The sequence below is a fragment of the Spea bombifrons genome, chromosome 1 (assembly GCF_027358695.1).
Source record: "Spea bombifrons isolate aSpeBom1 chromosome 1, aSpeBom1.2.pri, whole genome shotgun sequence".
In the NCBI taxonomy this organism is placed as follows: domain Eukaryota; kingdom Metazoa; phylum Chordata; class Amphibia; order Anura; family Pelobatidae; genus Spea; species Spea bombifrons.
In genome coordinates this window covers 70,329,198-70,343,506 of record NC_071087.1, presented here as the reverse complement: position 1 = coordinate 70,343,506, position 14,309 = coordinate 70,329,198, and the positions used below count along the sequence as shown (strand labels likewise).

General features: G+C 41.8%; 1 protein-coding gene across 2 annotated transcripts in view; it reads left to right on the top strand.

Annotated features, from left to right (window-relative positions):
- Positions 1–1,954: 1,954 nt before the first annotated feature.
- The window catches only part of INTS10 (integrator complex subunit 10), a 30,606-nt gene continuing 18,251 nt past the window's right edge, over positions 1,955–14,309 (top strand). Inside the window, exons 1-7 of one of the 2 annotated variants that reach the window (XM_053463349.1) lie at positions 1,955–2,127; positions 2,635–2,702; positions 3,383–3,486; positions 8,412–8,551; positions 11,527–11,608; positions 13,681–13,821; positions 13,964–14,135. In XM_053463349.1, coding sequence (XP_053319324.1) covers positions 1,999–2,127; positions 2,635–2,702; positions 3,383–3,486; positions 8,412–8,551; positions 11,527–11,608; positions 13,681–13,821; positions 13,964–14,135 — 836 coding nt within the window. In that variant the 5' untranslated portion in view covers positions 1,955–1,998. The remainder of the gene's footprint in view (positions 2,128–2,634; positions 2,703–3,382; positions 3,487–8,411; positions 8,552–11,526; positions 11,609–13,680; positions 13,822–13,963; positions 14,136–14,309) is intronic. The other variant, XM_053463354.1, reaches the window with a different exon arrangement.

Sequence of the window (14,309 nt, the reverse complement as noted above, 5' to 3'; positions counted from 1 at the left end):
GCAGCCGGAAGGAGGTGTGGTTAGCAGCGGGGGTTGTCTGCGTCCATCACGCAGACCTTCCCCGCCTGTCAGAGATTAGAGTTCCCCGCACCGGGGAATTTCCCGCACCGGTGCGGGGAATTCTCTCTGACAGTCGGGGAAGGTCTGCACGATGGACGCAGACAACCCCCGCTGCTAACCGCACCTCCTTCCGGCTGCAGCGAACGTTGTTTACGCAAATTGCGTAGGCGTCTACACGCTGCCCGGACAACACTCCTGTGAGTCAGAAACACCGGTAAGTTTTGGGGGGGTTAAATGGGGGGCATAAATGCCACTATGCCCCATGATATGCCTTTTAACCCCCTTAATGCCGCTCTACCTCCAGAAATGCCTTTTAACCTTCTATATGCCACTCTGCCTCATGAAATGCCTTATACCAGAGTGGCATATAGGGGTATAAGGCATTTCTGGAGGCAGAGTGGCATATAGGGGGCCAAAAGGCATATCATGGGGCACAGTGGCATATAGAGGGTTAAAAGGCATTTCATGGGGCATAGTGGCAATTAGAGGGTTAAAAGGCATATCATGGGGCACAGTGGCATATAGGGGGTATACAGCATTTCTGGGGCAGATGTGCAAAACTGGGGGGGCAGGTTAGAAAATACAAGAAAATAAAAACAAAATATTTTTCTCAATCATAGCTTTTATTAAAAATAATATAGTTTACATAGTTTACATGAATTAACATTTACTGGTAAAACTTTTTTCCTATAGGGTCATCTTATACTCAGTTTTTTCTTTTTTTCCTAAATTAATATTCAGATTTTGGGGGGTCGTCTTATAATCGAGCAGATACGGTACATTAATAATCTTCACTGCCCCCGGAATTTAGATTCCCTTTAGTTTGCCCACCATTACCTCTAACTGCACCTTAAGTTAACTTTATTTAATTAATTAAATTAACCCTCAGTCCTCATCATTAAATTAACCCTAAAGACCCCATCAACCATAACTGCCCCTAAATTAACCCTAAACACTGCATTAACCATAACTGCCCCTAAATTAACACTAAAGACCCCATCAACCATACCAATTTGTTAGGTAATTTATCTGGAGTACATGCAATTAATTTAGGGACAGTTATGGCTAATGGGGTGTTAAGGGTTTATTTAGGGGCAGTTATGGTTAATGGGGTGTTTAGGGTTAATTTAGGGGCAGTTATGCTTAATGGGGTCTTTAGGGTTAATTTAATAAAGTTGCAGTTAGAGGTCAAGGGGGGGCAAACTAAGGGGAATCTAAATCCTGGGGGCAGTGAAGATTATTAATGTATTTATTTATAACGTTATTGCGTCAGTGAGATTCTCTGAAAGATTCGAATCTCTAAAAGAAAGATTTGAATATATGTAATATTCGACTCTTTAAACGACTCCTCTGTGAATCAATGAGCTGTAACCTGATCCCAGAGTCTGTGTCTGAGTGCTGTGCAGATGACTCACTCTAGGATCAGGTTACAACTGCATGATTCATAGAATGAACTGTTACAAATGAATCGTTAAGTCTACTGAACCGATTCATCCGGATCACTGTAAAGAATCGGATCAAAAGAACGATTCGTTCATGATCCGAACATCACTAATCACTACAGCCGACTACTGCTGTCCATTATTTGATTTTTAATCAGTTAGTGCTCGAGAATATCGAGCAACGAGTGAGGGTGCGTACACGTGGTGTTATTGTCATGGTTACTGATTTTGCGACGTTTCCCTTTTCCTGTTTTTGATGTTATCGGAAATGCAACGCAGAGTGAAATCCAAAACTCTTGCTGGAGCGTATAAGCTTATGTTGACATATCAGCGTGTTTGTACACACCAAGACTACGCAAGATGAATGGGATGCGTATGTACACATCGCACTCCGCGAGACTATAGGGTCTGCGTAACAGCTATGTGCGCACGCGTGAAGCGTCTGTGTTTCTCTAGTGACGTCTAGTAAAGCGCGTCTGTGTTGGCGGTTTCGGTCATGGCGGGTCTCGGGGATTGTGAGTTTTTGGTGCGGAGGGCTCGCGAGCTGGTGTTGGAGGATACCTGTGCGGCTAGAGCGTGGCTCATTACCGCACGCACACTGTATCCGCAAGACTTCAATATTCAGGTGTTCTAGAGTGACTCGTGCTTTTAAGTGCTGTTCTGAGTGTATGGTTATGTTTTCTCATTGTGCAATGCTGTTGTTTAGGTGTATTGGTGGGGTGGGAGTATTTCTTTTCTTGCGTTGAGGCAGATTATAAAGATCTTTCATTTTTCATGGGGGCAGTTGTCATTTGATACAAAAGCAGGCAGGTGCTTTAGGAAAAATTACATTGTTCTATGTGATATTAAACTGTAAAGAAAATAAAATTACAAAACAGTATATTTTATTGTGATTAGTTCTGTTATGTAAATAACTGTTTTAAATGGTATGTCTTCTCTCTGTGTCTGCTTGATAGGCTAACATGCCCTTTCTTGAAAAGTTTGGTCCATAGGTGCTCTGCAGGCTGACATACTTAGAAGTGGTCTACATTAATTTTCTTTTCTATGTTTAGAAAGTAAAGACTGATGTTAGCCTCGTTTTAAGTTTTGCATATTTACTTTAAGAATTGTGGTTGACTTTATTTAATTGCAGTATGAGATGTACAGTATTGAAAGAAACTCAGAACGCACAGCGTCAGCTGGGAGGCTGCTATATGATATGTAAGTAGCAGTGACCTAAATTTTTGTTTTTCTATTCTTAATCTCTTCAGTGTGGTAACTGTGCAGGCTGTCACCTAAAATATGTCATAACTGACAGCGATATTAGCCTCAATATATGCAGATGAATGAAGTTTATTAAAACAAAATAAGATAAATCAGGTTTTTGTCCGTGCTTACTTGCGTTACTGTATAAAGCAGTATAGTTTATGCTCCCCCCTTTAAGTAACACCACAAAGACATTTGTTAAATACTAAACATCTTTTCATAACCACTTAAATATGCAAAGTGGTGACATTGTGTGATTTACCGCTCTCTATTAAATCAATAGCGTGTTGATGTAAGATGAAAATGCTTTGATTCATTTTTGCATCAAGGAGCTCTGGAGAGCTAGATTGTAAGCTCGTTTTAGCAGGGCCCTCATCACCTGTTGTCTCGGTAAGTCAAATTGTTATGTTACATACTACTTATGTCCTGTCCACCCATTGTACAGCGCTATGGAATTTGATGGCGTTATATAAAACAATAAATAATCTATATGTGATAGAGCCACTTATTTCATAAGCACATTTTCTGGTTGGAGCACCTTAAAATGACATTAGAACAAATTTAGTTTCTCCTCTTCATAGAAATGTTGTTTTGTTTTTTCGTATGTTAATTTTTTTTATTTTTATTAAATAAAGGTTTGTGAATTTTCCAGACCAGCCAGTAGTCTGGAGGGAAATTGGCATAATTACAGCTGCTCTCCGGAATGACTCCCAGGATAAGCAGACACAGTTTTTAAGAAGTATGTTCTGGCTTATAACTTCTGTATGTTCTCTGGTCGCTAAAATAGTGGTGAATCAACAAGCATGATTGAATCCATGTTTCTTGTAAAGTCTGTTAACTATTCATTTGATTCCTCTGTTTATATGTTGTGATTAGGTGTTTGTATATGAAAGCATAGCTTATCAGATTTGTTACTTTTTATTATATTTGGTGATCGCGGGGGCGCTGCTGCAGCTGTCTGCCCAGATGTCTGGGAAGACCAGCACAGCCACTCCGAGCCCGCGATCACTCCCACGGAGTGATTCTGTAGGCTGAAAACGCAATTGCAAGAAAACCAGCAATCGTGTTTTCAGCTGCCACAGGCAGCTTCAGGAAAGGGGGTTGAGTGTTGATTGGGTCCCCACACAAGTTTGGGGACCTGACACAACACCCCCCTGCTGCCTGATCGCTCCATGAGAGCGAAAGTGCAGCGTTAACCCCTTTAATGTCGCGGCATTTTAGGGGTTAATTTCCGTTTTGTACAGGGCTCTGCTGCTGGTGGTCTGCCTGGAAGCCCAGACAGACCAGCAACAGCAAAAACGAGCCCCACAAGCCCTTTCATCACTCCTGTAGGCATGGAAGCCTACAGGAGTGATCAGAGAGACTCGTCCCTGCAATCGCTGGTCTATAGACCAGCAATTGCGTCCCAGCTTCAGGGACAGGGGGAGAGGGTTCTTCGGTCTCCATAATGTGGAGACCAACCCCAACCCTCCCCTGCTGCCAGATCGCTCCATGAGAGCGACAGTGCAGCGTTAACTCCTTCAATGCCGCGATGTGTATGACACAATCGCGGCATTGCAGGGGTTAACATTTGTCCCCGCAAGCTTGTGGTGCTTCCAGGTCAAAGTGAGTTTAGTTGGCTGATCAGATCAGATCACTCCTGGCCCCTGGATGACCCTGCCTTAGAGAGAGGGGTCATCTAGGGTAATTGTGGAAAAAAAAAATAATAAAAAACCCCACATAATTACCTGATCACTTGTCGGTGACATTTTAAGTTGCCAATTATTGATCGGTCTCCCTGATCAATGTCGGTGGCCTAAACTGTCAAAATTACCCTAGTTGAACACCTTGACTTGTCTACTGTTCATAAACATATACGGGGTAATTTTAAATTCGGGGGGCTTCCAAAATGTCCCAAGTGGGATATGGGCCCAGCAAACCAATTTCTAAAAACTTGCGCATTTTCCAGTTTTGGCCTCATAGCTTCCTCAAAAAATGCATGAACCATGCATGTGAGGCCTTGTTGGTAATCAGGGGATGTTGGTGAACAAAATGTGGCGTTTTCTTCCACTGTTGCACTTATGGTGTGCAAGAAATTCAATGCAACATTGAAATTTATGCGTTTAAAAATGCAATAAAATAATTTCCCTGTGAAATTTGCCAGATATCAGTGAAGAAATAGCTGCCTGAAAACTGTCAAAATTACCCTAGTTGAACACCTTGACTTGTCTACTGTTCATAGATATATACTTTTATGGGGTAATTTACTGTGTGGGGGGGGCTTCCAAAATTTCCCAAATGGGATATGGGCCCACTAAACCAATTTCTGAAAATTCCAAATTTGAAAACTAAAATGCGCATGTTCCAGTTTTGCCCTCATAGCTTCCTCAAAAAATGCATGAACCATGCATGTGAGGCCTTGTTGGAACCGTAGGATGTTGGTGAACACAATTTGTTTTTTTTTCTGCAGTTGCACATATTCAATACAAAATATAATATGAAATCTAAAGCAACATTGCAATATATGCAAAAAAACCCACAAAAATATAAAAATACCTCAAAATTTGGCAGGAATTGGTGATAAAATCCCTGTTTGAAAAGTGTCAAAATTACCCTAGTTGTACACCTTGACTTATCTACTGTTCATAAACAGAATTTTTGGGGGATAATCAGTATCTGTGACAACTATTGCAGTTATTAGCCTACCATGCCAAATTTGAAAAAAAATTACATTTTAAAAATGTGATGCATGCCTTGCAATATTTGCCCTATACTGGTCAAAACAGATGAAAATCCTGGACATATTGGGTGGTTTCCAAATCAGGACAAGTTAATGAGTATATTTTGGATAATTTTTTCCCATTGGTTCAATGTATGTACAATTTGTATGTATACAAAACTGTTAAAAAAATGTTTTTTTTGTTTTTTTTTATTCCCCCCCCCACCTTTTCGCATTTATTTCAAACAAAACAATGTACTACCCATCTTAATATGGTTTCAAATGAAAGTCCTACTTGTGCTTGAAAAAAACAATATATGATTTGTGTGGGTGCATTAATTGAGAAGAGAGAAATTACAGTTAAAGAAAGACATAGCAAAAACACAAACGGCTCCGGTCTTTTAGCGCCACCTTAGTATTAAAAACCCGGTCCTGAAGGGGTTAAGTATTTCTGCTGCTTAACTAAGTTTCAACACGCTAGATGCTTAGTGGCTTTTTCTAGTGGACCCTCAGTGAAAACATTCCTGCAGGGCCCCTAGGTTAAGTGCTGTATATGCTATGAGCTAGACTCTGAGGAGTGGAGCCATAAGATCCAAGAATGCATTTGTAATCCTCAAATTCTGCCACTTTTCTCAATAACATATAATAAAGTAAAGGGCTAAAAAAAATAGTTAAGCACAGGGCATTGGTTTAACACTTATTTTAAAATATTTATGTTAGCCTAGATAATATTTTATGCTCATGTAGCCCACCCTTGTTACAGCAGTTATTTTGTAATTATAATACCATTACATTAGTTATGGTGGGTAAAAGGGGTAGTAGAAGTATTATTAAACACGCATCTACACACACACCAGACAAGCCAGAAGGCTTGCTTTTCCCTCAGAAATCTCATGGTGCTTTCACAACCACAAGGGATTCTGGGTAGGCACATGCAAACAAGGTTAACAATTATCACCTTTGCCTCTATATCCACTTTATACATGGATTCCTTGAAAGTAATTGCCCGCTGTACAAGACAGCCTTTAGACAAAACTCAGGAAGAGGTACAATAGCCAGATCACCACTCATGGACAGCTGTTTCGTCCTTCATGGGACTCGTCAGCATGAGGTTGTGATACTGGCTTAATAGTATGAGGCTTGGGGTAGCTAAGAAATACTATTACATAAGTTATGGTGGGTAAAAGGTGATGGAAACCCTTCCACTTAAATTTAAGGGGTAGTAGAAGTATTATTAAACACTCATCTACACACCAGACAAGCCAGAAGGCTTAAATTATAATACAAATTAAAGCACCGCTTGCGAGGTATACAAGAAATAAAACAGACACTGATATTAGGTATAAGTATGAAGAGAATTAACCTCTTCAGTCCAATTGGGTTTTTGGTACCTCAAGTCCCGGAGCAATTTTGCCATGTTTGCCGTATGACGGTTCAGTTTATATATTATCTTTTATTTATATAGCGCCAACAGTTAACGCAGTACTTAATACAACACATAAATTTAAAGGGTATGACAAGAATTGACAAAGACAAACCGATAAGTTAGGTGGAGAGAGCCCTGCTCACAAGTTTACAATCTTGAGGGAATGGGGTGACAAACATAAGGCGCAGAGACTGGTGAGAGGTAGTGTGGTGGTTGTATCAATAACAATGGAGGTCTAGCGGCTAAGATGGTATGCTCTTCTGAAGAAGTGGGTTTTGAGATGTTTCTTGAATGTTGGGAGGGAGGGTGAAAGCTGAAGGTTCGTTGGGAGTAGATTCCAGACATATGGGGCAGCTCGAGTGAAATCTTTTAGACGGGAAAAGGAAGAGGTCATAAGTGAGGAGTAGGAGAGTGTTTGCTTATAAGGGCGGAGGTGTATGGAGGAACAGTGTTGTGGATGGCCTTAATTGTCAGTACCAGGATTTTCAATTTGATTCTAAAGGTAATTGGGAGCCAGTGGAGGGTTTCACAGAGTGGGGAAGCAGAAGAGGAGCAACGTACAAGGAAGATAAGCCTAGCAGCGGCATTTAGGACAGACTGTAGAGGAGAGAGTCGAGACAGTGGAATGCCAATCAGAAGAGTGTTGCAGTAGTCAAGACGGGAAATAAGTGAATGAACCAAAGTGTTTGTGGATTTTTGGGTAAGAAATGGGTGGATACGAGAGATGTTTTTTTAGGTGCAAGCAGGATCTGGTGAGGGACTGAATGTGAGGGATGAAAGAAAGGTTAGTCGAGTATGACCCCAAGGCATCGGGCCTGGTTAGTAGGAGAGATAGTCGTGTTGTTAACGGTGATGGAGAATTCAGGTAGTGGGTGGAGGGAAATTATTCCTCTTTCCTGCGAATAGTGTACTTGTGGAAACTATATATGTTTTCAAGGAGAGAGCTTTCTTTTGATACCATAGTTAGAGAATTAGCTGAAAACGTAAACAATTTGAGTGAAAATTAAAAAAAAAAAACCCTCCAAGTTTATCAATTCAAGTGTCCTGATTTCAGAAATACCCAATTTATATAGAATTTCCATACTTTCCCAGCACTTATAGGGGACATACTATAAGGTGTACATTATTCTTTACAAAGCCGTAGACAAGCAGGTATTTGGGCATTCTTAATGCAACTATTTGGCCATCAATCACTGTCAAAGTTGTCTGCATGTCCGCAGAAATTATTTCCTGTGCTCTTTTTCACCAACACTGTTTTTGCGCAGGGTATGTGTTACGGCAGAGAAACCCGGCCAAAATTGTTTAGCTGCGTCTCCTGATTACGGAAATACCCCACATCCTTATTTTAAGTTTTACTTGTTACCACTGACTCATACCTACAAAATAAAATGTTAGGGCAGACAGTGGCTTTTACTTGCAAATATACAGATCTCGTTTTAACCCCTTGTTTTATAGACTTATCGAATGTTTGACAAGCTTCATGTGGGAATTAAGCATTTAATGTTCTGTGCATTTAATAGTAGTTCATTTGATATTACAGGCCTGTTTGAAGCTCTTCCTGGCAGAGTGCAGTGTGAAATGTTACTGAAAGCTACGGAACAATGTTTTAATACACTGGAACGAGCTGAAATGCTGCTTTTATTGCTTAATCGTTTCCCAGAGACTGTGATGCAACATGGGGTAAGGAATGATGCATCTGTTGAAACATTGGTAGTAGGAGCACTTTTTATGTACTTTGATTAAAGACCAGGCTAATGGTGTTCTTAAATACAGTACACCCGCTAGAGCTTTTAAACTTCATTATTTAATATTTAAGTAGCAGAAAATGTAAGCACAGGCGATAACCCTATCTGAATAGGGCAGGAAAGAATAAACCCCCAGAACCTCCCCCTTTACCCACAGTTCGTTCCTGCCCTATTCCGGGTAGGCGCAGCATCCCCCGTTTGTTATTTTGGTGAGCTTGTGGAAGAGCTCTTCGATCCGGCGCTGCCGTCCTGCTTTGGGTAGCAGGCAAGCGCTTGGAAGGATCGTTTTGCCTGAGTAGGGAAAGAGTTATTTTGCAAAGTCCACGGGGGGACTCTAGCACACCTACCTTTTGCAGCACTTGGGCGTGCTAGCTTGTTTCAGGACGCCGGGACTCCATTGCATTCTGCCAACGGTTCCGGCAGGTCTTCCCTCTGACGTACTTCCGGTTTCTTCCCTGGCGCTCAGTGTCCTCATTTCCCCCTCTTCCTCTCATCGCCAGAGTTCTCCGGAAAGTCAGGAGGGACAGATGTCAGGTGATTCTGACAGCTCCCGACTGGCCCAAAAGGATTTGGTTCCCGGATTTGATCTGTCTGTCCATAGAGCCCCCGATGACGTTGGAGTACAAACCGGACCTGCTTCATCAAGGGCTTGTCCTCCACTCAAATCCCGCCTACTTCAGTTTGTCAGCATGGCTCCTGAGAGGGAAGGATTGATTCAGGCTGGTCTCTCTGAAGAGGTAGCTGAGACCTGATGAAGAGCCGGAAGCAAGTTACTGATCTCTGGCATGAGAAAATCCACAAGTCCTTCTCCTCCTGGTATTCTAGCAGACAGCTCCAGGGGGCTGTTGTCTCTATCAACAACATCCTAGAGTTCCTCCTAGCTGGTTTCCATAAAGGTTTGTCTCCTGCTACCCTGAAGGTCCATGCGGCAGCTCTAAGCTCTCTATCAACTGAAGAGTTAGCCACACATCCTTGGATATCTCGCTTCATGAAAGCCATCTCGAGACTTCATCCATTCAAGAGGCCTCTGATGACCTCCTGGGTCTTGAATTTGGTCATATCTAGCCTCACTTCTCCACCTTTCGAGCCTCTCTAATACAGGGCTTGACAAATTTGTTGTGAATCTAGGCGCCAGGTAAAAAAGTTAGGACCAGGATTTTTTTTTAAACTAATAGTTGGTCAGGAGTGATCTGATCATCATCAGCCCACTTACTAAACTCACAGCGTTTCACCTGGAAGCACCCTGGACTTTCAGGTCAGTGCTGTTTTTTTTTTTTTTTTAACTCTTTCGATGCTGATGTTCCATTGGAGCACAGCATTGACTGATATTTAGTCCCCACAAGCTTGTGGGGACAAATGTTAACCCCTGCAATGCCACAAATGTGTCATACACAGTTGTGGCATTGAAGGGGTTAACGCTGCACTGTTGCTCTCAGGGAGCGATCAGGCAGCAGGGGGGTGTTGGGGCTGGTGTCCACACTCATGTGGAGACCGAAGAAGCCTCTCCCCTGTCCCTGAAGCTGCCTCTGGCAGCTGGGACTCAATTGCTGCTCTATAGACCAGCCATTGCAGGGGGGGTCTCTGATGACTGCTGTAGGCTTCCATGCCTACAGGAATCATCAAAGGGCTTGTGGGGGCTCGTTTTTGCTGTTGCTGGTCTGCCTGCTTCCAGGCAGACCACCAGCTTCCAGGCAGACCACCAGCTTCCAGGCAGACCACCAGCAGCAGAGCCCCATACAAAACGGGAATTAACCCCTAAATGCCGCGATCGCGGCATTGAAGGGGTTAACGCTGCACTGTCGCTCTCATGGAACGATCAGGCAGCAGGGGGGTGTTGTGTCAGGTCCCCACACTTGTGTGGGGACCCAATCAACACACAACCCCCTTCCCTGAAGCTGCCTGTGGCAGCTGAAAACACGATTGCTGGTTTTGCAGCAACCGCGTTTTCAGCCTACAGAATCGCTCTGTGGGACTGATCTCAGGCTCGGGGGCGGGCTCTGAGTGGCTGTGCTGTCTGCCCAGACTCCTGGGCAGACAGCAGCAGCAGCGCCCCCGTGTGGTGACTCAGCCTCTTACATCCTGAAAAAATTGTGGATGTAAGAGGCTGACAACCTAGGCGCCAGGACAAAATTCTCTGTCGCCATAGCGACCTGGCGCCTGGGATCAAAATTCTGACCTGGATGGTGGTCCTGTTAGTAGCTTTAACATCAACTAGAAGAGCAGCCGAGATCCAGTCTCTATCCGTTTTGAAGCCTTATCTTCAGGTCTTTGAGGATAGGATAGTTTTGTGTATGCCTCCAGAATTTCTTCCTAAGGTCATGTCACCTTTCCGTTATCATCAGGATGTGGTCCTTTCTGTCTTCTGTCCTCACCCCTGTAATAAGAGAGAACGCCGGCTCCATTGCCTGGATGTATGCAGGTGCCTGGAAGTTTATCTACAGAAGACTGCTCTATGGAGAAGATCTTCAAGTTTGTCTCCTTTTCCGGAGGTCTTAGCGTTTTGAGGTCCTCTGTAGCTAGATGGCTAATTTCCACTATTTCTCTAGCTCACGAAGCTGCTGGTAAAGAACCTCCCTCTGGTCTCAGGGCTCATTCCACCCGGGCAGTTGCGACATCTTGGGCTGAGGCAGCTGGAGTGCCTATTGAGCAGGTTTGCAAAGCTGCAGTTTGGAAGTCTGTCCATGTTTTCATCAATCTTTATTGCCTACAGCCTTCTGGTCTGGATGATGCCAAGTTCGGTAGAAGAGTCTTGGAGTCCGTTGTTTGTTGCCCTCCATTAATGTCTCCCTTCCAATCCAGTACACATGAGCAATAAGAATTGTGCAGGATTCTTTGAGTTTTGGCTTAAGTTTTACTTACTGTACTATGTATTGTTTCTTGTGGTTCATCATTCTGATGTTCTTATTCCAGGTTAGTTTGGGTGAAACATTGTTAGAAGCTGAGAGTATTGAAGACCAAGAGTCTCCTGTAAACTGTTTTAGAAAGTTGTTTGGTAAGTGCAATAGACTCCTTCCTATACACATGTTGTTCATTTTGACAATAGATCGATTTTTCTAGAAGCATCTGTAGTTAACCCTTTCAGAAGCCTATTAGGATATACATGTACATCCTGACTTGTCTATCGACAACCTAGACTTTCCCTAGGAGACAGAGAAAAAGAGTTTCTTCTCCTTCCAAAATTTTTTGTTTAAAAAAAAAAATAAAAAAATAAAAATGTATGAGTGGTCCTCAAACGGATCATGAGCCATACTGCTCAGGAAGTAGGAAAAAAAGCCTGATAAAAAGACGACCCTATAGGAAAAAAGTTTTACTAGTAAATATTAATTCATGTAAACTATTTTTTCATTTTTAATACAAGCTATGATTGAGAAATATTTAATTTCTTTTATTTGCCAATCTGCCCCCCCAGTTATGCACATCTGCCCCCAGGCTTGCCACTGTACCCCCAGGCTGTACTAGAGCCCTGCGCGGGACTACTTTTTTAATCCCGCTCCCGCCCGCTCCCGCGGATTTTAATCCTGCTCCCGCAATGTGGGTGTTCCGCTCCGCGGGACCCGCCTCCCAGTGCAGTCCTCTAGGCTGTACCCCACTATATGCCACTCTGCCTCAAGAAATGCCTTATACCCCTATATGCCACTCTGGCATAAAGGGGGTTAAAAGGCATATCATAGGACAGAGTGGCATATAGGGGGACACTAACACGGCCGGCCGACCAACCAACCAACCATACATGCTAACATGTAAACCTTGTCTTATAATCGAGCAAATACGATAAATTGGGCATTTGTTTTACTTGGCACTTCCAGTATAGAAGAAAATGTAAGCATGATTCCAAAACTTTATAATTTTTTTTTTTTATCTATTATCGCTAATTATGTTTTATGTATTTCTATTATGTTAAAAGAAGGTCTTATTCGCCAGAGCAAAAAGATGTATAATTTGTGCGTGTTTATGAAATACAGAAAAAGGAAAAAAATTATAGTTGTATAGGGATCTGGTTGAAAGACTACAGAGCATGGTTCTAAATGGCACATTTTCCAGCTGGACAAAGGTTTTAAGTGGAGCGCCTCAGGGTTTTGTTCTTGGCAATTCTTTTTAATTTATCCAGGTACTGGAAGTCTTATTTTTTGCGAATGACACAGAATTATAATACAGTCTGAGCAGGATGTAATTTCTCTGCAAATGAATTTAGACAAAAATGGAAAAATTGGCAGTTATTTAGCAGATGTTTTTTAATGTAGGCAGATGTAAAATTATGCATTAGGGTAAGAAAAACAAAATTGCTAATTTTACTCTTAATGCTTGTGTGTTTGGTAAATAATCTATGGGGAAAAGGGTTTGGTGTTATTGAAAATGGACTGTGCAACTGTACACAATCTCGGGTAGCTGTTGCTGAGTAAATTAAGATGCTGACATGTAGGTTAAGATATAAAACATATAAGTTGTTAAGACCACATCTAGCAGTGCAGTTTCTGGGCACCAGTACAAAAAGGACATACTGGAAGTTCAGAGAAGGTAGGTTTGTGAAATGGTTGAACTTGATAGACTATATATTCCTTTTGTTAATTCTACCTAATTAACTATGTAACATTTGGAATAATTAAATCAGAGATCTGTGCTTCAAGAGTACAGATCTCCATTCCCTCTGTTGTCTTAACACCACAGAGATGCCAGTATAGTATGGGCAATACATATTTGTTTTGGAGGGAAGCGGTTTGTGTGCATGATGTTTGGGTCTGCACAAAAGGTAGTACCCAGTGTGGCAACCCTGTTAAATACCTCACTGGCTTCTTGGATACATGTTCTCCAAGGATTGCTTCTTCTATGAAATTCTGGTGGTGCAGATATTAAGCCTTTTTGTTGGTACTCTACATATTCTTATTAATAAGGAGTAAAACTTTCAGAAAAGGCAATTTTCTGGCCTTTTAAAAGTCATGGTGGACTTAATGGCATATGTATGTATGTATGTTGAGTGGTAATCAAGACATTTTCTGTAGCAAAGAGATAAAATAAATTTACCTGTCTTAAGTTTTTTCTTTTTTCTATCCTTATTTTCATTGACAGTTTGTGATGTTCTGCCTCTCATTATTAACAACCTTGATGTGCGCCTGCCAGTCGGTTTACTCTATAAATACCTCAACAAAGCTGCAGAGTTTTATATAAACTATGTAACTCGTTCTCCACAGACAGAGGGTCAGCATCAAGGTAATTGTGTCTGAGCGTATCTCATGACTGTATAATTTTAAGCGTTTTTACTTACTATGATGCATGTAACCAGTTATTTAAAATAACATGCAACTAAAAAGCAAAATTGTGTTTCATTATGTGTTTTCATATCTCTATGCAGGCACGCAAGAAACAGCTGATCTTTTATCACCTTCAAAACGTAGCTCCCAAAAATACGTCATTGAAGGTCTTTCTGAGAAATCTTCACAGATTTTAGACTCCTGGGAAAGATTATTTAAAATTCTGTCAGTAGTTGGAATGAGATGTGAATGGCAAATGGATAAGGGAACAAGGTAAGGTTGTATTTATTTTTTAACCCCTTAACCCCTTCAATCCCAGGGGTTTTTGGTACCTCAAAGCCCGGAGCAATTTTGCCATTTTTGCGGTATGTCGGTTTAGCGATTATTCTCCTTTCCTGTGAATAGTGTACCCATGTGAACTATATATTGTTTTTTCAAGGAGAGATA